Source organism: Equus przewalskii, chromosome 21, assembly GCF_037783145.1.
Source record: "Equus przewalskii isolate Varuska chromosome 21, EquPr2, whole genome shotgun sequence".
In the NCBI taxonomy this organism is placed as follows: Eukaryota; Metazoa; Chordata; class Mammalia; order Perissodactyla; family Equidae; genus Equus; species Equus przewalskii.
Genome location: NC_091851.1, coordinates 10,616,941 through 10,643,743, shown reverse-complemented (window position 1 = coordinate 10,643,743; position 26,803 = coordinate 10,616,941). Strand labels below are relative to the sequence as shown.

The window sequence follows — 26,803 nt, the reverse complement described above, 5'->3', positions numbered from 1 at the left end:
AAGTTTGCGCACTCCAGCTTCAGCAGCCCCGGGTTTCACTGGTTCAGATCCTGGGCCGGGACATGGCACTGCTCGTCAGGCCACTTTGAGGTGGCGTCCCACATGCCACAACTGGAAGGACCCACAACTAAAATATACAACTGTGTACCAGGGGGCTTTGGGGAGAAAAAGGAAAAATAAAATCTTTAAAAAAAAAAAGAAATACTTCTAAATAACCTATGGATCAAACAAGAAATCTAAATGGAAACAAAAATACTTAATAATGAATGATAAAATACTACTTTTCAAAACTTGTGGAATATAGCAAAAGCGGTACTTAGAAATTTATACCCAAAATGTTGATATTAGGAAGGAAAAAATTAATAAGTACAACTAAACAAGTTAGAAAGAGAACAAGATAAACACAGAAAAAACAGAGAAGTTGAAGACTCAATGAAAGAGAAATAAACATTAAATAAAGAGATCAACAAAAGTAACTAAATAAATTAAATAAGATAGAAAAAAAGGTAAAGTTGGTTCTGTGACAAAACAACTTGTTGAATGGACGAAATGAACGAATTAAATCTAATAGGCAATAATTTTCTCTGTGTATCACCTAAATCTCAGCAAAGGCTGGGCCCTCCTGCCTTCACCTCCAATATGAGCCTTGGCTCTCTGGAGTAAGAGCAGATACCGGCATTCCTGACTCACTGGCGCTTCAGGCAGTGCAAACGTTGCTCTCTACTTCCCTACCTCCGCCCCACATCAAAATATTGCCCTTCTTCAAGTCCTGTGGCCTCAAATAACTCCAGAAAAGTTTCCTGAATGGCTTCCCAACCACAGGAGCCCTTGTACCTGAAGGCACGACCTAAAACATGCAGTTCCCTGCTCTTCAGCAGACTCTTTATACACTGGCTCCTTCTAGGATCTTTTGTGGCTGGTCTTGCCCCTCAACCACCTGTAAGCAGCAGTTAACAATGTATCATGAAATAAACGTTTTTTAATTGAATCTCATTGATGATAAACTTCTTTATGCCCTCTGAAACTGTACCCTGCTCAATTTATATGCATGATCCAGAGACAACCTATCTAAAGCAGTTTTCCTATAACCTCACATCTTTCTCTCTGATTATTTTGTATTTTGGTCTTACCTAAACGCAGTGCTTTTGCACATCACTCCTAAATGGGTTCTGTCCCAAAAGCATGCCCTTAAACAACTGCTGTGAAATCTTTGGCTGGTCTCCATAATAACCAAATTAAAATCCAGACTCATTTCTCACAATGTGGGAGTGATCTTTATTTCAGAAGGTTTTGCATGCCCTTTGGCCTACTGTTCAAAACCGAACTTCTAAGGCTCTTACCATCAAACATTAAGTCTCTCATTTTATCTATAAAGAAATTGTATGGGGCCGGCCCCGTGGCTGAGTGGTTAAGTTCGCACACTCCGCTGCGGCGGCCCAAGGTTTCACTGGTTCGTGATCCTGGGCATGGACATGGCACCGCTCGTCAGGCCATGTTGAGGCGGTGTCCCACATGCCACAACTAGTAGGACCTGCAACTAAGATATACAACTATGTATGGGGGCGGGGAGCCAGATTGGGGAGATAAAGCAGGAAAAAAAAAAAAAAAAGAAGATTGGCAACAGTTGTCAGCTCAGGTGCCAATCTTTAAAAAAAAAAAAAAAGAAATTGTATGTCTTGATACTGGTCACACAGTCTCTACTCAATGCTTTCTTTTGGTAACACTTCTTTACTGCCCTCCCATCCTCTTAGGTCATCTGGCACCAGATCACACTCTTCTCATTTTTAACTAACCAATTTGGTTTCTTTAATTCCAAACTGCTTTCCTAAAATCTCCAAATAATTAATACTCATACTATACTTTAGCTTTAACTTTGCTTTTTCCACTGGAGAGCTGGTCATCCTTCACTATCATAACCTCAAGTCATCACCGTCTGGGAAACATGTCCAAGGCAGAAGGAGGGAATCAAGATTATTTGGCAGTTTCACTTCATAGAGGCATGTGTATCACGGTTCTTCAGTGACAGAGATAGCACAACATGCTACAGCACACACACTAATAGGCTATGAACTTCATTACCTGAGCAGATTAAAAAACACATAAATAAATGAGCTAAGACCTTGCTAATTATAGACAGCAACAAAGTCTCTTTAACAAAAGCAGGCAACCTTTTTCAATTTAGTTGTCCAATTTGGCTCTTTCCAGGAACACCTGGCCATGATCTGGACCTCTGGTCTTTCTTTCATTTCAGGGCATACATTTACCTTCTCTGGATAAAATTACACTTTTTCTTTTAAATACCAGAGCTCCACTGGCCTTTGAACTAAGTCTTAAAGCAGTGGGGTATAAGAGATAAAGGACTAGAAGGTAACTTAGACAATCTGGAGTCTATTCCTGCCAATGAAACACCATGACAATTGGGAAGGGTCATTTAACCTACATTTAAATTCAACCGTCTCCAGAATGAAGAACAACATTTAACACTGACTTTAATAACTCAGTAATAAGTTACTTTACTTGATGTGAGTTTTTCAAAGCACAGCAATATCTGTTTGACCATATGAGCATACCCACAAAAAGTGAAATTATTATTCAAAATCATAAATACATAACTAAAGATAAGCAAATTGAAGAGCAAAAAAGGCCCATGTACTTTTTTGCTTTTTGTTCCTCAGTAGATTAAAATCTTATTAGAAAGCAGACATAAATGAAAAAATTACAAAGAGTAGGAAAAGAGCTAAGTATATTCTAGGATATAAAATGCCATCTAATCTAATTATGATAGTACTATATCGTAGAAATTCTAATGCCGTTAAAATTAACCTCAATGACATTTTCAGACCCCACATTCAAAAGCCTGTGTTTAACGAAAATAGCCATCAGGATAGGCCCCATTCATATATATTTCAAAATATTCTCCTCATTTGCTCCTAAGTACAGTTAGCACAAATGAAAGTAGACAGATGTTCAGGGAGGACTCTGGCTGTGTACTTAATTCCTCTATGGCTATTTTACTTTGTTAAATTCTGTAGACAGAATTGTTGTGGGTACACCACTTCACCCTTTGTGCCCTCCCCCCACCCCCCCCCCTTTCCCCTGGTAACCACCGATCAGCTCTCTTTGTCTATATGTTAACTTCCACCTATGAGTGGAGTCATATAGAGTTCGTCTTTCTCTGTCTGGCTTATTTCACTTAACATAATACCCTTAAGGTCCATCCATGTTGTTGAGAATGAGACGATTTTGTCCTTTTTTATGGCTGAGTAGTATTCCATTGTGTATATATACCATATCTTCTTTATCCAATCATCAGTTGCTGGGCACTTAGGTTGGTTCCACATCTTGGCTATTGTAAATAATGCTGCAATGAACATAGGGGAGCACAGGACTCTTGGAATTGCTGATTTCAGGTTCTTAGGATAGACAGCCAGTAGTGGGATGGCTGGGTCATAAGGTATTTCTATTTTTAACTTTTTGAGAAATCTCCATACTGTTTTCCATAGTGGCTGCACCAGTTTGCATTCCCACCAACAGTGTATGAGTGTTCCTTTTTCTCCACAACCTCTCCAACATTTGTCACTCTTGGTTTTGGATATTTTTGCCAATCTAATGGGCGTAAGGTGATATCACATTTTCTGTTTTGAATACATTAAAATGGAACACATTATCACCAACCACTCCACCTCACTAGACTGCCTCACACATTTAGGCTGCCTGCCTGGCTCCCAGAAGCATTTGAGTTTGAAACCACTATCCTGCAGAAACATTGTGCTGCAACAAATCACAGGCTTCTAAACCTAGGACTTTCTCTTTCTCTCCACCCAGATACCTAAATACTACCGTTTATCCAAGACCCAGCTTAAATTCTACCTCTTCCATAAAGCTTACCATGAGAAACTTGGCAAGCTCAGAGTGAGTTCTCCATCCTAATTCCTGTAGTTCTCTTGATGGTCTCATTCTTCTAGCACATACAGAATGGTATGATTTCCCTTTATCATTTAATTCCCCTGAGCCAAATACAAGGGTGAGGGCCTAGGTGCCATATGCTCTATTTACTGCCAAAAACCTACTTAAAAACCTGCAGCTGAAGAGCACTCAGTAAATGTTTACTAATGATAATGTTGAAGTCAAAGGTAAAATAGTACTGGAAAGAAAAACTGATGATCCCATGAGGCCATGACCTCTGGCAGAAAATCACTCAAAGCCTGTGCACTCTTCAAGGTGACTTGCTGGTCATGGCGCAATTAAAATGGAGCACTGCCTATCCCTTGGGCAAATGACCCAAAATGACCACAGAAGAGATGACAATGCTAGTAAAATGAAAATGCTCTCAACACAGGAAAAGAAAAAAGCACAATCACAAGCTTCATAAACTTGTCTTAGTTTGCAAGGCAATCTGCATTTCCATTCTGTCCTCTACCCCTCCTTAGAAAAGCACACAAGTAAAAAAACAGGTGCTAGAAAATGGATAGGAATTCTTGTTGTAGTGAGGGTTCATTCTTTTTCCTAGGAAAAAAGACATGGTCCATAAGTGCATTTGTAAAACAGGCACTTTTACCTGCATAACAGGAAAGGTATTGGCCAAGTTTCTCTAGATGGGCACGCCCCCTTGTGGGCACTTCTTGACTCGTCTCCTTGGAATGGTGGGTTGAGATTGTGGGCTGTTTCTAAGTTTTCCCAACAATCATTCTCCTCACTTACTTATATAGTATCTTTAGATCTCTACAATATTGAAACGGTATAATACTATCATTAGTAGTATTTCAGATAACCTAACTCTCTTCTTTCATTATATCCCCAGATAAAAGCTTATTGTTAAAAGTGAAACATAGTTTTAGACCAATGTATGCTTGAAGTCCTTAAATAATAGATTCAAACTTATCTTGAAAGACCAGAAGATTTACAATTAAAGAAAATAACATATGTTTTTCTCTCTCAAAATAATATTAGAATCATCGATTGGAGATGTTTAAGATAGTAACGTTAACTGAGTAAAGGCACTGTTCTAAGCACTGTGATAAGGATAAAAAAACAACATGCTCATACCTCCATGACTACAAAAATAAGATAAAATAACCACACACACCAATCTCAAATAAGCAAATGTATAAGGTAGATAACTCAATTCAAAGAGCATTCAGTGAATGCCCATTAAGTAGAAGAAAGAAAGTTATTTTGATCTGGGCGGATTTGAGCTGGTCCTTAAAGGATGACTTGGATTAGAATTTCAGTAGGCAGAGAAGTGGTTGGTATTCCATCATTAAGTATTACTTATCCCATGAAGGGAATGAGACAAGAACAAAAACTCAGAAGTGAGAACTTTCAGCAAATTCATGAAAAATCAAGTCAAGAAGTATATTCGGCAAGAAAAAACGATTATTCCAAAAGAGAAATAATGGAAAAGTATGTTGGGTCTAGATTTCAAGGGGGCTCATAGAGTCAGTCTAAAAAGTTCGAGATTTAATCTACAAGAGAGTAGACATCCTATAAAGTTTCTCCCAGGGAACAACAAGACCAATGCAGGTATTTTTGAGGAAATATATCTTGGGATGATACAGAGGATTAAAGAGGAATGGAGGAAGGTTAGATGCAGGGAAGCCAGTTAGGAAGATATTGCAACCATCCAGGCATCAAGAGTGAAAAGATATGGACTTGATGGTAAATATACCAAAAACAAGCAAAAAAATAAATAAATAACAGTGCAAGTATCCACTAAATAAATTTTTATTTAGTACTTGCTATATGCCAAGCTGAGAAACCATGGTAACTATAACAGATATAATCCCTGTCCTCCTGGAACCTGCGCTCTAGTGGAAGAGAAAGGCATCAAATAACCACACTAAAAGAGAGGCAGTTGGAGCAGCATGACAGCTTAAAATGAGAGATGGGAAGGGGAGAGGCAATATTCCTGAGATCTGGAATCCTAGGAACAAAGGCCCTGACTCAGGAAGAATCTTGACAAACAATGTGACCCAGAATAAGAATAAGAGAGTAAAAGGTTGGAAAGAAAGTCAGGTGCCTGCTCCCATCGAGTCCTGTGGGCTCTGTTAAGGAGCCTATACTTAATATTCTTAAGAGCAGCTGGAAGTGACTAAAGACTTTACACAGGGGCTGACAAAATCCAATTGCATTTTTAAATGATTCTGTGAATGCTAGGTACAGAACTGACTGCAACAGCAGTTTTGGGCAAACAGGTTAGAAAGCTATCCCAGTGATCCAGGAGAAAGTGATGAAGCTTGACTCTAGACATGCTAAGTTAGGGTATAAGGGGTCAAAGAAGTGAAAATGTGTAATAAGCAAGTGAAACACTTTGAAGCACGAAAACGGGGATGGAAATATAAATTTAGAATACCCATTCAAACAAAGTTTCATTAAGTAAGTGCAATGTGTCGAGTGACTTGTGGACAATGACAATGACCTGGAGACAAACTCTGGAGCAACAACAAAAGAGCTCTAGTCTACCTAAAGGAGAGCTAAGTGAATGAGAGTGGACAGGAAATTATTAACTGAATGCAATCAAGTAATTCCCAACTCCTCTAGAATGTTGTGTGTTCATTAAACAATGATGACTATGCATGTGTTTTTTTCTAGGGCCAATGTGACATATGAGTCAGAACAAAGAAATGATTCTCAAATGATGGCCCAATACCAGGGATTGGTAAATCCCTGCAGATTTTGATTCCGCATATTGAGAGTAGAGCTTAAGAATCTGTAGTTTTAAAACTCCCTAGATGAATCTAATGGTCAGCCATGTTTAGGATACACTAGAATAAAGAATCTCTTAATGAAAGGATCAAGAGGGTTTGGACAAACTCCATATTTCCAGTGAAAATATATGGAGAATTATCAAGCTAGGAAGAACTATGGTAATTTATCTGGTCCAGCAAGTCGACTTCGCTGCTGAGGAAACTAAAGTCTAGAGTGGCTCCATGTTTGCCCAAGGTTCCTGGGCAAACTTGAACTTTAAAACAAACTTTAACTAAAAGGCAGACCCAGACTAGAAATCCTGGTCCAGAATACCCCATCTCTCAGCCTGTCCTGCTCCTTCCACTACTCAAGTGATCCCAGCCTCAAGTCTTGAATTCTAAATCCTTCCTGATATCCAACTATTTACGCAAAATCTTCTAGGCTGATAAGGTAGCCAATCAAGCCTTTAAAAACTCACAGACAGTTTTCCTTCAACCTAATTAAGCACTAGTTCTCGTCTTCTGATCTTACAACATCCTTGTTATTATTGATCGGTGTGTGTGTGTACGTGTGTGTGTGTGTGTATATATATATATATATACACACATACATTTGTCTTTTCATGTATTGGTTTATTCTTCTGGTCTTAGCTATATATGTGTCAGCATCACTATGTCTGTGACAGGTCATCTCAGGTCATTAGTGCATGGTGATATCATATGAGGACATATTTAAAAGTTCTGACTTAGAATTGGATGCTCTTAACATCATGGGCTGAGCCAATTCCCAGATAGGAAGGTTTCCATCTGTTGTCCCAATGAAATTCTATGCACTGGAGGTATTTCCTGTTGGTAAAGCTATAATATATGGTGATTTCTACACTATATGCAAGATCAGCCAGGACTATTCCAATGATAATGAAGAAATGCTCTTTTTTCCTCCTATTGATTCTGTTCATCACTAAAATTTAAAGGAGAGTCTACAGAGCTGTTGCATACTAAAAACTGAGGGGGAATTTACAAGGATGACAGTACCTGATGTCAACTTACAACAAGTCTCCTGGAAAACCACAGGTTACTTCCATTACGAAATAAAAACAGCAGTTAAGATTTGTTAACGCTGACTTCTTGCCTTATCTCACTTATAACTTTAAGACTCAGCATAGATTTAAAGCATAGCTTGGTAAGGGATTATGGAAAACTTGGAAAGAAACCCAACCTACTAGCTAGAGAATGTAGAGAATTTAGAAGCTTTTCTAGAAACAGGGGAAAAACTAATGCTGCAATTGTCTAGCTAGCAAGGGTTGAAAGTTCTGGATTTAGGGGCCAGTCCAGCGGCGCAGCGGTTAAGTTCGCACGTTCTGCTTCTCGGCGGTCCGGGGGTTCGCCGGTTCACATCCCAGGTGCGGACATGGCACCACTTGGCAAAAGCCATGCTGTGGTAGGCATCCCACGTATCAAATAGAGGAAGATGGGCATGGATGTTAGCTCAGGGCCAGTCTTCCTCAGCCAAAAAAAAAAGAGGAAGATTGGCAGTAGTTAGCTCAGGGCTACTTCCTCAAAAAAATAAATAAATAAAAATTTTTTTAAAACAAAGAAAGTTCTGGATTTAGATAATTGATGAACTAACATAAAGTACTGCAAACCACAGACATTTAAAGAATTCCCATCAAGTTATACTGCAAAGGAATGCTGATCATCAGGCTCAATAATCTACATAAATACATGAGGTAGTGGTAATCTAGTAATACATTTAATTAAGTTATTGACCTACCACTGATTTATATGTAAATTCTATAGGCTTATTCAGTAATCAAGATAGTCTTAGGTGAGGCAAATATAATTTTTAATATATTACTTACAATTTAAAGAAATAATTTCAAACAAAACATAATCACCTCACAGGATGAATTTTCAGTTTTATGAAAAAATTTAAATATATAAAGTATATTTCTTTATGTAAAAGAGAAGTCAAAAAAGTTTCTTACTTCTGTTTACTCATATTTCTATGCATTAACCATCTTCCTGAGAAACACAACAAAACTCTAGATCAAGTAAATTCTATAAAAGACTAATTACTCCTTTCCCTGCACACATAATGCATAGACATGTACACAAGTACAAATAGAACAATCTGAGGAAAACATGTTGTTCTTGTGCTTTTATTTTCTTTGATCTTAACCTACCTCTCACCCAAAAAATACAGTGATTTAGTATGATACAGTTAAGCATTTACATAATAATTTCAAGATGGTGGATAAAAGGGAAAAATGTTACCCACAATGTACTTCAAAAGAATAGAATATATTTATATGAAGTGCACAAAGCAAGGCCCAACATTTCCTTTCTGAAACATGTGGCCAATTTGATGTCCCTATGTGGTGGCTAAAGAACACAAAATTAAAAGTTGTAGCATCTCTTTAGAGTGGTTTTGAACACACAACATTGTATAAAGCATTGCAAAATTTTCTAAACTTGTTCATTAGAAATTGAAGAATGAAAGATATTCACACAGCAGAAAAGGTCTGATTATTTTTCATTTCACTACCCTACACAAGTACTGCTTTACCTAAAAACCAATGAAATTAATTGAAAACTTAAATTACTTTGTAAAAGTGGTGGGAGGAGGGAAAGAATTCTATGTACATTCAACTGTAAAATCTGTTATTAAAGAAAAAGACATGGAAACTATTTCAACAATATGCTTATGAAAAATGAAGAGAAAAAAACGGCTTGAAACATCAAAAATGTTGAGATCAAACAATACCCCCAACCTCTTTTAATACTCTGAGAATAAAAGAGTCTCTTCCAGTAATATCCAAGGCTAGCTGTTTGAAATTGATATTTATGAAATCTAGACCATGGTGTGCACTGAGGCTGTTTGTTTTCCCAACGTGAGCATCTCCTCTTCGCAGCAACTCTTTCGGTCACGTAGCAAACTCACTCAGTCCTGTGATGTAAGCCAAGAACAGTGACTGGTCAATGAATTAACCTCTTCATTCCAAAGAAAAGTTTCCTTTTCCAAATATGATAGAGATTAACACCAACACAACTGCCTTTTTCTTTTTGTATCAAAACAAAGCAAAACATAAATTTAAAATATGCCATTACTTTATCACATATACAACAAGAATTATTGATAAATATTCTAACAACAATCAGAGTCCATGGCAATAATGTCAGGGGAGATCCAGATGCCAATTTTCAGGAATTACAAAGGATAGAGAAGCATGCTGAACTGCATCATGAATATGTGATCATTAAACTCAGAATGAAGGAAACTCTGTAGGACAAACAGTTTAGGTTCCTTCAGAGAACAGATTTCCTTCAGAAACACAGTCCTTGATTTGCCTAGTTCCAACATACATCAAATTTCAGTTACCACAGATTAGTTGAATAATACCAGTCACTCAGCAATACAGTTCAAATTTCAGTTACCATGGTATAGTAACTATGAGTAATTGCACTCACTGCCAGCTCAGTTCACAGATCACTACATAAACGTGAGATGCTCCTCATGATCAGTGACCAATCATGTCACTCCTCTCAAAGTCTGTCAGTGATGGGTCACTGTGCACAGACAGCAAAGCATGTAGCTGTGTTGCCTCCTTGCCTTCCAGTGATAAATCCACATGACATTTTATAAAAATTGATAACCACAAGAGGGAACTGGCCAACAAAGATGAAAGTGAAGCAAAGAAACTAAAAGTGACAATGTTGAAAGTGAAATTCTAATCCAAAATAAATGAAGTTACAGAAGAAACAGTTGACCGTGGGAACGTTCAACACTGCTACCATTCAAAAGACTCCAGATCCACAGTTAGAGGATCTTAGTGAAGACAAACTTATCAACATAAACAAGGAATAGAGTTGTGACCAAAAGGATGAAGATGTCCCAGAGGGGTTGAGATGGCAAACACCCTGACACTAAAGAAACTGGGAGATATTTTCCAACACGGAAAGAGCAAAGGATAAAATGTTGAAAGCTGACCCAAAATTAAAAAGGAGTTTGACAATTCACCATGACATAAAAAGAGGCTCACTCCATATCATAAGTTATATAACAAGACAAGCACTATTCAAACTATGCTTGATAAGTTTATTTTATACAGAAATAAAACACTTTAATTCTTAATGTTTTAAATTAGTGTAGTAGATGAATATTAGTTTAATTATTTTTTTCATTTCTCTATACATTTATAACCAACAATAAAAAGGTTTTTAATGTTTTGACAAAAATGTTTAAAGGTCATGGAACACGTGTAATTTTTTGCCATTAAGACCTCTGCACATTTTCAGCTTGCACAGTCATTTTTATGGCCCAGTATTATCATGCAAAGTATGGACTGTCTGTATGGTGGTAAGGGAAAGAAAGGGGTAAAAGAAAAATCCAGAAGAGCTGGATCTACCCAGACAGGGGAGTGGAACAGAGAGCAAACAACTACTATTTTGATATTACACAATGCTACAGTTAAATAGTAATCTCTTCCTTCTCCAGCATGTCTTCCCCCTAAGTCACAAAAAATGGGCATGGATGAAACAGATGTCAATTACTAAGCAAGGACAATTACTGAGAATTTATATTCCTCATTTTTTTAATATTATATCTTGAAATCCATACATCCTGAAACTCAAGACAAAATCTATTTTTATTTGCTTTATGTGTAGATTAGCTGCTTAACCCAATATTGGTTTGGAGTAACAAAAGACATGCTAATTGTAGGGGAAGGAGATGATAAAAAATTTTCTCCATTTACAGTATACACTGTAAATTACCTACCTAATAACAACTCTCCTCCCCCTCTTTTAACAACAGAACCACTATTTTATTTGAGAAGACAGTGTGTCCAGCAGCAAGCACATCTCACGAGCTATGATATAGTAATTAGGATAATCCACTCAATTTCCTAGGCTCCCTTGTAGCCAGGAACAGCCATGTGACCAAACTGTGTCCCTTCTCCACTACTCCCCAGAAAATAACTAAGAAGAAGTCTATTGAGGGAGATTCTGGAAAACTTTTGCATCCCACATTAAAAAATGATCGAAACATCTGGCACTAGTCTCCACACCCTCAATCTCCACCATCTCACTTTCTTCTCAACTTAAATGCAGATGTGACACCTAAAATTGTAGGGGTCATATGACATCCATAAGGCAGAAGGCATGAAAGAAAGGCCCAAGAGAATCTCAGATATGTTGACTCTAGCATCATTGGAAACCTAAGCTAAAGACAGCAACCAACCACCTCCAAACTTTTTATTACGTGGCAGAAGGCCACGGAGCAGGAGGACAAATATGCATTTGCTAAGTCACCGTAAGATTTCTATTGTTGCAGCCAAAAGCATTCCACGGATTAATTATTCTTACTTTAAATCAAGTGAGTCATAAACGTAAATGGTCAAATACTAAGGAAAACAAAAAAACCACTTTAACTTATTGAGGTAGCAAGCTGATCAAATATTTTTCTTGCTTGAATTTTGATTTCTATTAGTACTTTGATAATGTTTGTACAATCAATTACTTTTTTAAAGAAAAAAGAAATATCAATGCAAGAAAATTTCTAATTTATCTATTTAGCTAACTTTATGTTCAGGCTTCAAAATATCAACCTATTCTACTATATACTCCTTTCAAGATAATTATTTATCTCTTTCAACACTGAGTAACAAAAACTGTGAACATTAGGAAAGTTACCAAACACTGTATTCTTTTTATTATATTTATACACCCAAGTCACAGCTTCTTTTATGTAGGCACAACAAACAGTAGTACCAGGCCTTAACCAATGCTGGCTAACCAAAACTATGCTGAAACTATATATACAAGGCAGGGAAAAAGAAACAAAATACAACTTGATTGAAAAAGTAGCTATTTGTTCTTTCCTGTCATATTTCTAAAAAATTACTATACTTCCTCTTAAAAAATTATAATTTTCTACCCCATCAGCTCATTATCTGGAGGTCTTTTCTTTCTGGGAGCATGTTTAATCATGTTCACTATTAGAGACTAGGGCTACCAAGGTTATGCAGCAAACAGCTATTAAAAAAGCCTCTGGCCCAGGGCCCAACCCTGTGGCCTAGTGGTTAAGTTTAGCGTGCTCTGCTTCAGCGGCCTGGGTTCAGTTCCCATGTGTGGACCTATACCACTCATCAGCAGCCAGGCTGTGGCAGTGACCCACGTATGAAACAGAGGAAGAGTGGGACAGATGTTAGCTCAGGGAAAATCTTCCTCAGAAAAAAAAAAGGCCTCTGGTCAGTATCCTTTCCTAAAGGCAGGGCTGGGTCCTAGTCATTTTTGTGGGCCAAGGTCAAAGACAGTGCTCCATACACACTAAAGTTCATATGTACTGAATGTTAAAAGTATTTTCCTGCCATTTAAGATGTCTAAAATACTCCATTTGAAGCATGCCTGAATTCAACCTTTCCACCTACCACTACCTTCCTATCCTACCACCCTCCCTTTCTCCATTGTAAGCTTCCACCCAGGGTAACTAACTTGGGCGGCAGTTTTCTCTTTTTAGGCTGAGAAACTTTAAAGATGAAAGTCACAATAGCAAAGACTAAGGTGTCTGACTACATCAATGATAGTCATAAAGCACCTGAATATCCATTTGTTCCTCAGCCCTGCCTCAAGAGCAGAATATCACTGTTTTCATTTAAAAATAAGGAAGCTGAGACTCCATATGTTAAATTACTCACTGAATTCACAGAACCTAACTGAAAATGGTACCTCTCCTGACCTCACATCTCTCTTTCACCACTCCATGGCAAAACTTCTCAAAAGTTATCTCTACCCTTGTTCTCCCTGATCAACCCACTCCACAATGGTCTGCAATCCACTATGTCACAGAAACTGTCCTAATCCAGGTACACAGGCTCCAGGTCCTAAATCCAACAGCCAGTCCTCTGTCCTCTTAGCTGTTTACTCCGCAGCACTTAACCCAAGTGATGACTGACTAAAACACTCCCTCTCGGCTTCCTAGACGTTGTCCTGGTGATAGCTCTGCCTCACTGGCTGCTCCGTTTTCTCCTTTGCTGGTTTCTCATCCTTCCAACTTGCACATGTTGAACTGGCTCAGGGTTCAGTTTTCAGATCTCTATCTACTCTCACTCCTAAGTGAACTCATCTAGCCATATGAATTTATATTCCTTTTAATACCAATAATTTCCAAATGGGAATCTCCCTCCCAATCTACCTATAAGCTTCAAACTCATATAACCAACTCCACAGTTAATCTTTCCTCCTGCCCTATCAAGTGTATTTTTTTGGAAATCCTCTTAACTAGGATAAGTGGTTGGTTGAAATTTTCAAAAGTTGAAAATTCTCTGGATAAAGCAGAGAATCATTTTTTAAAATAAGTAAATAAATAAAGGACACCTACCTTAAACATTTTATTTTATTTAAAACACAAAGGTTCATTCATTAGCCAATCTTTTCATATAAGACCAAAGCCTTTTCTTTGAATGTGGGACCACAAATAAATGTTCCATATCATCTTTATTTCATAAACTATAACGCACTGAATGTCCTATGATTTCAAGTTTCATTTTATCTAAAACAGAACAAGAACATAAAGACATTAACACTGCACTCTAAATGCAGAATGTTTATGGATTTTTTGACTTTTCTCAATCTTTTAGAGCTGGCTTGCGCATATGTAATTCTACAGCAATTTTTAACAAACCAACTTTAGGGAGCTGACCCGGTGGCACAGTGGTTAAGTGTACATGTTCTGCTTCTCTAGCAGCCCGAGGTTCGCCGGTTCAGATCCTGGGTGCGGACATGGCACCACTTAGCACACCATGCTGTGGTAGGCGTCGCACATATAAAGTACAGCAAGATGGGCACAGATGTTGGCTCAGGGCCAGGCTTCCTCAGCAAACAGAGGAGGACTAGCAGTAGTTAGCTCAGGGCTAAGCTTCCTCAAAAAAAATAAAAATTAAAAAAAAAAAACCAACTTTACTTTTTCAAATTAGTTTTCAAGCAAACAATTCTCTCAGTTTTTGAACCGACAACTCTCTTTTTAATGCAATATTCATCAGCTTATATGATTTAATGAATTATGTAATTACAATGATAAAAACAATGAGCACAAGGCAGCTCTTGGTGGCATGAAATTCAACTGAAAGGAGCAGAGAAACATGGCAAACTAAAGATGGTCTATTAGCTTTGGGTGTTTAGGGTGCTGTGGTGGATATCAAGTAACATGTTTTTTGGTGAAAATGGAAAGCACTGGTTAATCTGAATCTATTAAGGGGATATGGCCTAAGAAAGTTCTTGATTTCCACTCTATCACCATGAAGCCATACCTTCTCTCGGCCTCCTCACATCAGTAAATGGGAATCCACCCGCTAAAGCTAAAACCTTTAATTCCTCTCTCTTCTTCACCAATATCTAAGGCATCAATTCCTGTCTTTCCAGGAAGTCCCAAAATATATCCTAGATACATTCGCTTCTCTCTATCTCCATCTCTATTGCCCACAGTGCAAGTTATTATCATCTCCCAACTGTAATAACTTCCTAACTAGCCTCCTCGCTTCGGTTCTTGCCTCTCCCTTCAATCCATTCTCCACATAGCAACCCAAGAGAACTCTGTAAAATGTAAATGAGACAGCACTGCTTCTCTGCTTTTAACTCTTCAATGGCTACTCATTATTCAAGAAATAAAATTGAAACTCCTTGCCATGGTCTACCAGATCCTAAAGAAGCTAGCACCTACCTACCTCTCCAGCTTCAGATCATACCATTCTCCTCTTTCCCACTCTGCTTAGGCACACTGACCCTCTTCCCCATTCCTCCAACATGCCAAATCCCCACTAGAGCCGCTGCACATGCAGTTCTATTCTGCCTGAACAGTCTTCCACTGACTCTTCATAAAACTCATTTCTAATTTTTCAGATGTCACCTCAAATGTTATGCATCCTCAGAGAGGTCTCTGTCAATCATCCTAACTAAAACAGTCTTCCTTTGAGTCTCCCTTCTCTCTCACATTTAAGTTACTCTATATCACATCATCTTCTTTTTCCTTTCCTTGATAACAGTTACCAAATACAGTAACTATCTTACTTAATTACATGCTTACATGTTTCTGTTTCTATCCACTAAAATGTAAAGTTTCATTAGTGCATAAATCTCCTCCATCTTATTCACCAGTTTTCTTACTACCCAGCTCAATACCAAGAGTAGCTGCTTAATTAATATTTTCTGAATTAAAAAATGAACCTTCTGAATAAGATCAGCTGAAGACATTCTCTATGAGATCAACTGATATTTCTATGCATAAAAATCCTAAACTGATATCCATGAAAAAAAATCTGTACATGAATGTTCACAGCAGCTTCATTCACAATAATAAAAAATTGGAAACAAACCAAATGTCCATCAACAGGAGAATAGTTAGACAAATTACAATATATTCATACTAGAGAATATTATTCAGTAATAAAAAAGAATGAACCAGTAATACAATGTTTCAAAAACAAATTGTAAAAGAAACCAAACACAAAGAGTACATTTCATATGATTCCAATTATGTAAAGTTTAAGAGCAAGACAAAATATCTATGGCCATACAAATCAGAGCAGTGGTTGCTGGTAGAAGGTGGAGATTGGCTGGAAGGAAGCACAAACGAACTGGATGTTCTACAAATTGATAGGTGTATGGGTTACACAAGTGTACACATTTATGAAAATGATTAAATCTCTCTGTATGCAAATTTTATCACAAATTTTTAAAAGGACAAAAGTCCTAAATTTGCTCATTCACATATCACATGGAATGAAGAAACCTGAGATACAGAACCACACTACTATCTACCTTCACCAAGATCTACTTATTAATTTGTTCATTTGCCTCCTAAACTGCTAGTCTTGTCTGGCAGAAAAACAAAAAGTTTGGACCAAAATATTTGATTAAGTGTCCTACGTGGCAACATACTGAGAAAATACCCATCTATATCAAAGACGATTTATTATGCATTTATATATGAGTAAAACATATAAAACTATGATAAAAAGCAAAAACCTTTATATAAGCAATTATAGGAAAACTAACCAATAAAGAACAATAATTATATGCCAAAGTATAGACAAATGACTGTGACGTGAGATGTCCATAATGAACTGTGTGCTAACAGACCCCCAAGCCATACATTGAGCAAGAATGCTGTGGTTTTCAACCTCTTTCTATCCCCCAAAACACCTAGGAAATGCCCCCAATGCCACTCATGATGGCATACTAATGTGTAAAATGCAAACAAAGAAATGTATAAGAATGAGAAACAGAGACATGTAATTAGAGTATATAAAAAACCTACATGAATCCAATGTACACATTTCCTTATAACACACTCTACCCCCAAAATGGCCATGTTAAGAATCACTATCCAGAGTTGCAAAGAGTGAAACAGAGCCCATAAGCCACGTGTAGCTTTTGAGCACTTGGTGAGGGCAAGTGAAACTGAGTTTTTGATTTTATTAAATTTTAATTTTAAAATAGGTATTCAATTCAATTATTGGAAAGTCTTAAGTATGTTTGGAATAACTTGTTACGTAAACCTACTTTTTCAACTGTTAATTTTATGAAATATAAATATAAACCAAACACTTCCAATGAAAATTTAGTGTCACAATTGAGATGTGCTATAAGTGTGCTATACACACTGGTTTTGAAGACTTCATACAAAAGAAAAGAAAGTAAAATAGTTCACTAATAATGTTTTCATTGATTACATTTTTGAAGTGATATGTTAGATTCACTGGTTTAAATAAAATAATTATTAAAATTAATTTCAGTTTCTTTTTACTTTTTTATTTTTAAAGATTGGCACCTGGGCTAACAACTGTTGCCAATCTTCCTTTTTTTTTCTTTTTTTCCTTAAAGATTGGCACCTGGGCTAACAACTGTTGCCAATCTTTTTTTCTGCTTTATCTCCCCAAATCCGCCCTGTACATAGTTGTATATCTTAGTTGCAGGTCCTTCCAGTTGTGGGATGTGGGACGCCGCCTCAACGTGACCTGACAAGCAGTGCTATGTCCGCGCCCAGGATCCAAACCCTGGGCCACCGCAGCGGAGCGCGCGAACTTAACCACTCAGCCACGGAGCCAGCCCCTCTTTTTACTTTTTTAAATGTAGGTACTGGAAAACTTAAAGTACATATGTGGCACGCATTACATTTCTACTGGACAGTACTATTCTAAAGCTTAAAAAGTACATACGTGGCAGGTATTATATTTCTACTGGATAGTACTACTCTAAAGCTTATACATCTAAATGTAGATTAAAGCTATCATTACAATACATTAGTGATTAATATTTCAAACACTTCCTGACCTTTTCGCTTGATTGTCTTCTTTTCTTTAGTTGAATGAAATCTGTTTCCACCCTTTCTGCCAGCTCTAGTTTCCTCTTGTTTCTTTTAAATGCAGCTAAACTGAACCCTAAAAAAGAAACATTAAAAATAACATTTGAAAAATATTAGAACAAGGGGCAGATGAGATATGCTGAAGAGCCTTCTCAGGACAAAATCCTTAAGAATGTTGCATAAAGGGTTAAAAAAAAATTCTTTTCAACGTACACTGAGGTGGTAGGAGAATAAGAGAAATAATCTAAGGTTAAAAAATTAAGAAAAAGGTCAAATCCAGCGAGACAGCTGAGTCCTGAAGGTAAATGCTACCTAGGGGAATCTGCTAATGCACGCCACTGCCAATTTGGGTTCTGAAGGTCTCTGTGCATAAGGGACAAGAGATAAAACCTGGAGACAATGCAGCATAAGAAAACATATTGGAGATTATCCATGAAAAAAGGAAGAAACCCCAAAGGGTGATATGTCCAGTAAAAGGAAAAACTAGAAAAAGCCACCATATACAAAGAAACAGGAAACTTGTAAGTCTAAGCATTAGCTATAAATGTAAGGGAGAAAAGGTCTCTAGAAAATTCATGCCCAAGAAGGGCATTCAGATAGGTTTAGAGGAGAATTCATATTACCTGTGTGGCCTGAAAAAAAACAAAACCAAAAATGATCTCGGTGTGGTAGTGCTTCAAAAATCCATCAAACACAAATGCAAATACTCCCTGGAAAAACACACCTTAATTTAACAGACGTTAGAGAATTCCTGTTCCAGTTAACAGGAGTTCATAGTTCTTTAAAAAAATTCATAAAACACATGAGAAATAAACTATCAAGAATAAAAGAATAAAAAGTCAGCCAAAAACATAATCTGATCTGCAAAGACCTCAGATACTGGAATACTTAGATAAGAATATAAAACATCTTTATGCCCATAGAAATAAAAGGAAGATATTGAAAATATAACTAAGGAACAACAGATGATAAAATGACCAAGCAGACTTGAAAAAGTACCAAATAAAGCTTCTAAAACTAAAAAAATATAATAATTGAAATTTTAAATTTTGATATGCAGATTTAAACAGCCAATTAGATTCAGCTGATAAGGGAAATTATAAACTGGACTATAATGCCAAAAAGATTACCAAAGTTTTCTGGTAATGTCAGACTAAATTATTCAGAGTAATTCTCCCACTGAACATTACTAAAAATGCTGAATATGAAAAACACCATACTAAAAGCATTAAGAAACTTATAAAAAGTATCAAGCTAAATTCTGGGGGTAAACTGAGGACTAAAGCTAGTATTACTGCATCATGAGCATCTGCCAACGCTAGCACACTTGAGTTTGTTTAAATGGCAGCAAGGAAAGCCATAAGTCAGGCCCAGAGCCCATTAAATGTGGGGAGTTTTATAGGAGACACTTCCCACAATAAGCTGGAGATTGAAAGGGCTAAAAACACCCCTTAAGGCTGATCTAGAACTACACAAGTCCATCCCACCCTCTATCCCAATACCAAGTGCATTCAGGCAAGATTGTCTTAGATCATAGCAGAATAGGAAAAGAAAAAAGAAGATAAAGAACAGGAAGGAAGAAGGAGGGGTGGAAAGGAGGAATTGAGAGAAAAAAAGAAAAGAAAAAAACTATCACTGAGAAGTTTTGGGTTGACTGGGGCACCTGCAGAGATTTGCAAACATGTAGCCTGGGTAGGTCAGGGAATGTTAAGCTTTGAACTAAGTTTAAGACAGATTCCAATTAACACTGTGTGAAATAACAGAAAAAAAAAATACATATATATATATATATATATATGTATATATATATGTATGTGTGTATATATATGTATGTATGTATATGTATGTGTGTGTGTGTGTGTGTATATATATATATATATATATGTATGTATGTATATATATAGGTCACTGCCTGTGGTTCCTGGCACAGAGTTCTTAAAATCCTTGTAATTTCCTAAGTGATAAGAGCACTATGAGTAACCTTTTTTTTTCCCTGATGAAGATTAGCCCAGAGCTAACATCTGTGCCAGTCTTCCTCCATTTCAAATGTGGGTCACTGCCACAGTATGGCTGACAACTGATGTAGGTCCACACCTAGGATCTGAACCCGTGAATCCGGGCCACCAAAGTGGAACATGCCAAACTTAACTACTATGCCAATAGGGCCAGCCCCCACGAGCATCTTTTGTTCTAATATTTGGTCTCTTCTCACTTTTTTTTTTTCTTTTTTGGAGAGGAAGACTAGCCCTGAGCTAACATCTGTTACCAATCTTTCTCTTTTTGCTTGAGGAAGATTGTCCCTGCGCTAACATCTGTACCAATCTTCCTCTATTTTATGTGTGGGACACTGCCACAGCATGGCTTGAGGAGCAGTGTGTAGGTTCGCACCCAGGACCCGAACCCATGAACCCTGGGCCACCAAAGTGGAGCATGCAAAGCCAGTACACCACCAGGCTGTCTCCCATGAGCATCTTTTGTGCTAATATTTGGTCTTTGACCCCAGTTCCTGACATGGAGCTTCTAAATCCCTTGGAATTTCCTGGGTGATAGAAATGTCTTTTGTTCTTTTGAGGCAACTCTTGGTGGGCTCCTGGATAGCTTCAGGATGGGAGATGGTCACCAGAAAGACCAAGACATGATTAGAAGATTGAAACTTTCAGCCCCATCCCCAGCATCTGGGAAGGAGAGAGGGACTGGAGGTTGAACTAATGACTGAACATGTCTACATGATGAAGCCTCCATAAAAATCCCAAAAGTACAGCGTTCAGAGGGCTTCCAGGTAACTGAACACATCTAACATGCTGGGAGGGAGATGTACTCAACTCCATGAAAACAGACACTCCTGTGCCCAGAACACTTCCAGACCTCGCCTTATCGCTATTGCTTCATCTGGCTGTTCATTCATATCCTTTAACATCCTTTTGTATTAAACTGGTATTCTAGTAAGTAAAATGTTTCCCTGAGTGCTGTGAGTCACACTAGCAAATTAATCAAACCCAAGGAGGGAGTTCTCTGATTTATAGCCAGTCAGAAGCACACAGACAACCTGGACTTGCAATTGGCATCTAAAGCGGGAGAGAGGCAGTCCTATGGGACTGAGCACTTAACCTGTAGGGTCTGCACTAACTCTGTTTAGAATCAGAATTGGATTGAATTGTAGGACACTCAGCTGATGTCAGAGAATTGCTTGGTGTGGAAAACCCACACATCTGGTCTCAGTAGAGTTGTAAAGAGTTCTGAGTGTGACAATATCATGAGAGTAAAGGAGAAGCAGAAGAGTGTTTTTCCCATACACGATGCACACATACCCAGCAAAAGTAAAAGCAAAAAAAAGTTATCTGGAGAAAGACACCTTCATCCTAGGCTGTGGGTGAATCTACATAAATAATTATTCAAGGGTAATGAGAAGCACACAGTCAAAGATAATCAGGCACAAAGGAAATGAGGCACCATGAATGACAATAAGCAGGAAAAAAGTCCCAACATAGATTTCAAATATTGGAATTACCAGAAACAAATATAAAACAAGTATGCTTATAATGATTAAAGAATAGACAACAAACATGAAAATATCAATATTTCATACTATAAACTAAAAAAAATATAGGTTATTTTTCAAAAAGAGAAAGAAAACTTCTAGAAATAAAAAAGCAAATAATCAAAACTAAAATCTCAATGCATGTGTTTGGTAGCTGATAGAATATAAAAAAAAGGAATTAGTATATTGGAAGACAGATGAGAAAAAAATTATCCAAAATATAGCTGAAAGAGATAAGATGAGAGAAAACACAGAAGAAAGGTTAAGAAACAGAGAAGATAATGTGAGAAGGTCTAATATCTGTTTAATTAGAATTTCAGAAGGCGAAGGATAAAAGAATGGAATAAAGGTAATTTTTTTGACTGGATAAGAATTTTTCCAAAATGATAAAAGCCACTAACTTACAGATTTAATGATTCCAAAGAATATCCATAAATTAAATTAAAATCATAAAAGTCAATAACAAGAAACATTAAATAAATGAGACTAAGAATAACAACATAGAAAAATCTAAAAACAGCAAGAGGGGAAAAAAGACAGGTTACCTTGAAATAAGTGGCAGTTAGAATGACAGCAGTCTTTTCAACAGCAACAATGGAAGCCCAAGACAGTGGACTGATTATCTTCAATGTGCTGAAAGGAAATGTCTGCTGACCTAGAACACTATATTCAGTGAAAATATCCTTCAAAAATGAAGGTGAAATAAAAATAAAAATAGATAAACAAGAATGAACAAATTCATTACCAGCAAGACCTGTACTAAGGAAAATGCTAAAGGATATTCTTCAGAAACGGAAAATAACACAAAGTGAAAGCTCAAAGACAAAAAAAGGTGGCGGGGGGACGGTATTAAGTGCAAAGGAAAGGATATATATTTAGGCAAGTCTAAATGAAACTGACTGTAATAAAACAATAATGTTTCACAGTGTTTTAAATATATAGAGAGAGCTTAAAATATGAAAACCAAAGTTGGGAAGATCTTAAATGTAGTTCATTCACGTATTCAATGGTCCTCACATTGTCTGAGAAGTGATAAAAACTACTACTTTCTAATAGAATTTCATAAGTCGAGTATGCATGTTAAAATCTCTAGGTTAACTTCTACAGAATGGTAAGAAAAGGTAAAAATTAACATATTAATAGAAGGGAAAATGTAATAACAGAAAATAATCCTAGAAAAGGCAAGAAATGAGATAAAAGATGACATAGATCATGTGAGACAAATAGAAAGCACAAAGTAAAAGAGTGGATTTAATTATCACACACACACAAAAAGAATAGATTCAAATCTAAATGTGAGTAATTACATTAAATGTAAACAGACTTACTGTACCAATTAAAATATAAAGATTTCCCCCAAAAAAATTTTAATATATACGTATTGCTTCTAAGAGATACATCTTGAATATAAGAACATACAAAGATTGAAAACAAAAGAATGGAAAAAGATATACATGCAAACATTAACCAAAAGAAGCTATTACAACTATTTTAATATCAACCAAGAAAACTTAAAGGCAGTAATTATTACTAGATAGAGTGCCATTTCTTTAAAATAAGAACATCAATTAACCAAAGTCTCTTGTGGGGCTATTAACATATGTACAAGTAAAATATACAACTATAGGAAAAGAAAAAAAGGCAAGTGTTGTTAGGTCCTTGCATGATACAGTATGTGATAAATATGAGGAATATGAGGTTGTTTTAACACTTTTAAAAAAATCAATGTAATTCATCAAACTAACATATTAACATCCTCTTAATAAACAAAAAGAATCCAATAAAATTAAAGATTCATTTGTAATTTTTTTAAATCTTGCAAAAAAAAACTTTAAATATAATGAAGTATACCTATAAATTTTTAATCAAAGCATCATCCTTAAAATTAATGCCCACTATCATCCCTTCTATTAAACTCTATACTGATGATCCTTTACCAGTGTGAAAAGGGAAGGAAAAAAGTATAAAGATTATAAGGAAAGAAACAAAACTATCATCTTTCACAAATGGTAAGATTGCAAGTTTAGGGAATCAACAAGAATCCATAGACAAATTATTAAGAATGAATATCAGAGTTTAGCAAGATAGCTGGATACAAACATATACATATGCATATACACATACATACATTGGATACAAACATATACATATGCATACATACATACACATGATACATAAAAAACAATTATACTAAGTAAAAACCATTCTGAAAAACACTTTGGCATCATCTGGTAAAGCTGAAGATAGGCAGACACTCTGGTCCAGCAATTCTACTACAATGCGTATCCAGAGAAAGTCTTCTGATACAGAATACCTGGACAAGAAAATTTGTAGCAGCTCTGTTTGTTATAACCCCAACCTGAAACCAACACAATTGGCCACCTACAAGAAGTATGTGTATTATAGTTCACAATAAAGAGGTTAAAATGACAAAATGAAGAAAAAAGATATTATTCATATAACTATACTGAAGAAAATTACAAAATATCTAATAATAAACTAATCATGAAATGTGGAAAACCAAAATGAAAGACAACTACAAAATTTCATAAAACCTTATTGAAGTAGTCTTATACATATAATATGTTATATAAATGTTCTGAAGCAAAATTGGCAGACTGAACACAAGTTCACTTCCACATCCTACTAAAACCTTACCAAAAAATTTAAGGGAGGAAAAATGATTGACATACACAAAGGATGATGATAAGAAGAAGGGCAATATCAACGCAATTTTAGAAAATAAAAGCAAGTGGACAGGGCTGGCCAGGTGGTGCAGCAGTTAAGTTCACTCACTTTGCTTCAGCGCCCTGGGGTTCACTGGTAGGGATCCCAGGTGCAGATCTACGCACCAATTATCAAGCCATGCTGTGGCAGGCATCCCACATATGAAGTAGAGGAAGATGGGCACAGATGGTAGCTCAGGGCCAATCTTCCTCGGCAAAAAAGAGGATTAGTGGTGGCTATTAGCACTGGAATAATCTTCCTCAAAAAAAAAAAAAAAAGCAAGTGGACAAACAGTAACTAAGTGAGCAGAGGAAGATGAATCCCAATGCCCAGTAGTCGAGACATCACAAAGCACTAATCTCTGTGAAAGTAAATTAGTTCCTGCCCAAAAAAAACATCAGAAAAGCTCAGAATAAAAGGTACCTCATCTCTCTGAAAGCCAGATTGGGACTAAAAACAGGAGAACCGGCAGAAAATGTCAATCAAGAACACGTAGATGCCTAAATCCCCTGCTCACACTGCAGAAAACATGAGGTTAATTCTTTAGAGAGGCTGAACCAGATGGGCCCCAAATTAGTGGACAGCAAGCAGAGCTGGAAGCAGATATCAGGGGCTCTCCCTAACACAGAGTTTTACATAAAAGCCTGAAAAAGGAAAGGTGCGACCTCCAGCCCCTGCCCTTGTTATGTACCAGTGTACTGGCTACTGCCCTGCCAGAGCTAGCAACATTTCTCTGTGACTTATCCTAAAGAAAAACACATAGACGTTTGGTTTCATGGGGGGAACACCTGGGACCTCCCTCAACAAAAAGTCTGATCACGCCACCCCCAACTGAGGTCCGCCAGACCTGTCCTCACACACAAAGCTTCCAAATGGCTTTTTTTTTCCCCTGCTGAGGAAGATTAGCCCTGAGCTAACATGCATGTCAATCTTTCTCCACTTTATATGTGGGTCACCGCCAAAGCATGGCTGACAAGTAGCGCAGGTCCACGCCTGGAATCTGAGCCTGTGAACCTGGGCCATCAAAGCAGAACACAATGAACTTAACCAGTACGCCATGGGGCTGGCCCCCCAGTTGGCTTTTAAGTGTCTCACTCATGAATATGAAAACATCAGAGAGTCACTAGACAGTTGAGGAAATTTGCTAACATGTATTAGAGTCTGAAACAAACAGTAAGACACAGGAAGGAGAAACAGCAGAAGAGAACAAATTTTAGACCAGAATATCCTAAGAGAGATAAGTGAAAATAATGAGTTAATGAAACAAAAAGAACACCATGTTTTAAAACTATTAATCACAGATGAATCTCCAGAAATTAAAAAATATGAAAATCGAAATTATAAATCTATAAGCAGTAGGCGGTTTGGGAGATAAAACTGAAGAAACTTCCCAGACAGTGGGACAAAAGATAGAAATTTTTAAAAAGACCAAAAGTAATTTTTGAAAAAGATACAAGGGATTGGAGCACAAGATTGAACATCTAATTTATAGAAATTAGAAAAATAAAATAGAGGAAAGGTAGGAAAGAGATTATTACACAAATTTTTTTAATGTCCCCAAAACTGAAGCACATGAATTGCCAGATTGAAAGTCCAGGGGGGCTGGCCCCGTGGCCGAGTTGTTAAGTTCGCACACTCCGCTGCAGGTGGCCCAGTGTTTCATTGGTTCGAATCCTGGGCGCGGACATGGCACTGCTCATCAAACCACACTGAGGCAGCATCCCACATGCCACAACTAGAGGGACCCACAACAAAGAATATACAACTATGTCCCAGGGGGCTTTGGGGAGAAAAAGGGAAAAAAAAAATCTTAAAAAAAAAAAAGAAAGTCCAAAATGAGTACCCAGCATAATGAATAAAAAAAGATCCATCCCAAGATGATTCATTGAGACAATAAGAACATGGGAATTAAGAGCTTCCTTCCAAAGAGAAAAAATACACCATAAAGAACTGGGAATCAAAATGCCAGCAGATCGCATAATAGCAAGATTGGAAACTAGAAGACAGCAATTTCTTCAAAACCCTAAGGGAGGGGCCAGCCTGGTGGCATAGTGGTTAAGTTTGTGCACTCCGCTTCAGTGGCCTGGGGTTCGCAAGTTCAGATCTGGGCACAGACCCGGCACCGCTCATCAAGCCATGTTGTGGTGGCATCCCACATAAAACAGAGAAAGATTGGAACAGATGTTAGCTCAGTGACAATCTTCTCAAGCAAAAAGAGGAAGATTGGCAACAGATGTTAGCTCATGGTCAATCTTCCTCATACACACACACACACACACACACAAATAAACCCTAAGGGAATTCAATTTCCAGTCTTACTTGTTCCATATGAGGGGGTAAAACAAGAAAGAACAACACATGAGATTCAGGAAACAGAGAACTGATATTGGAGAGAGAAGGAAGGAATCCCAAAAAGATGGTAAAGTGAAGACCAGGGATGACAGCTACACAGCAGGACTAGTGAGCACTCACTCCAGACTCCAAGGTACC

General features: G+C 37.2%; 1 protein-coding gene across 12 annotated transcripts in view; it reads right to left on the bottom strand.

Annotated features, from left to right (window-relative positions):
- Nucleotides 1-26,803, bottom strand: part of TASP1 (taspase 1) — a 244,064-nt gene that overhangs the window by 152,200 nt on the left and 65,061 nt on the right. For all 12 annotated transcript variants that reach the window (XR_011530954.1, XR_011530953.1, XM_070588800.1 and 9 more), the window contains one exon: nucleotides 18,018-18,124. Coding sequence is in view for 10 of the 12 variants with exons in the window: in XM_070588800.1 (XP_070444901.1) it covers nucleotides 18,018-18,124 (107 nt within the window). In the remaining 2 variants the exon portion in view is untranslated. The remainder of the gene's footprint in view (nucleotides 1-18,017; nucleotides 18,125-26,803) is intronic.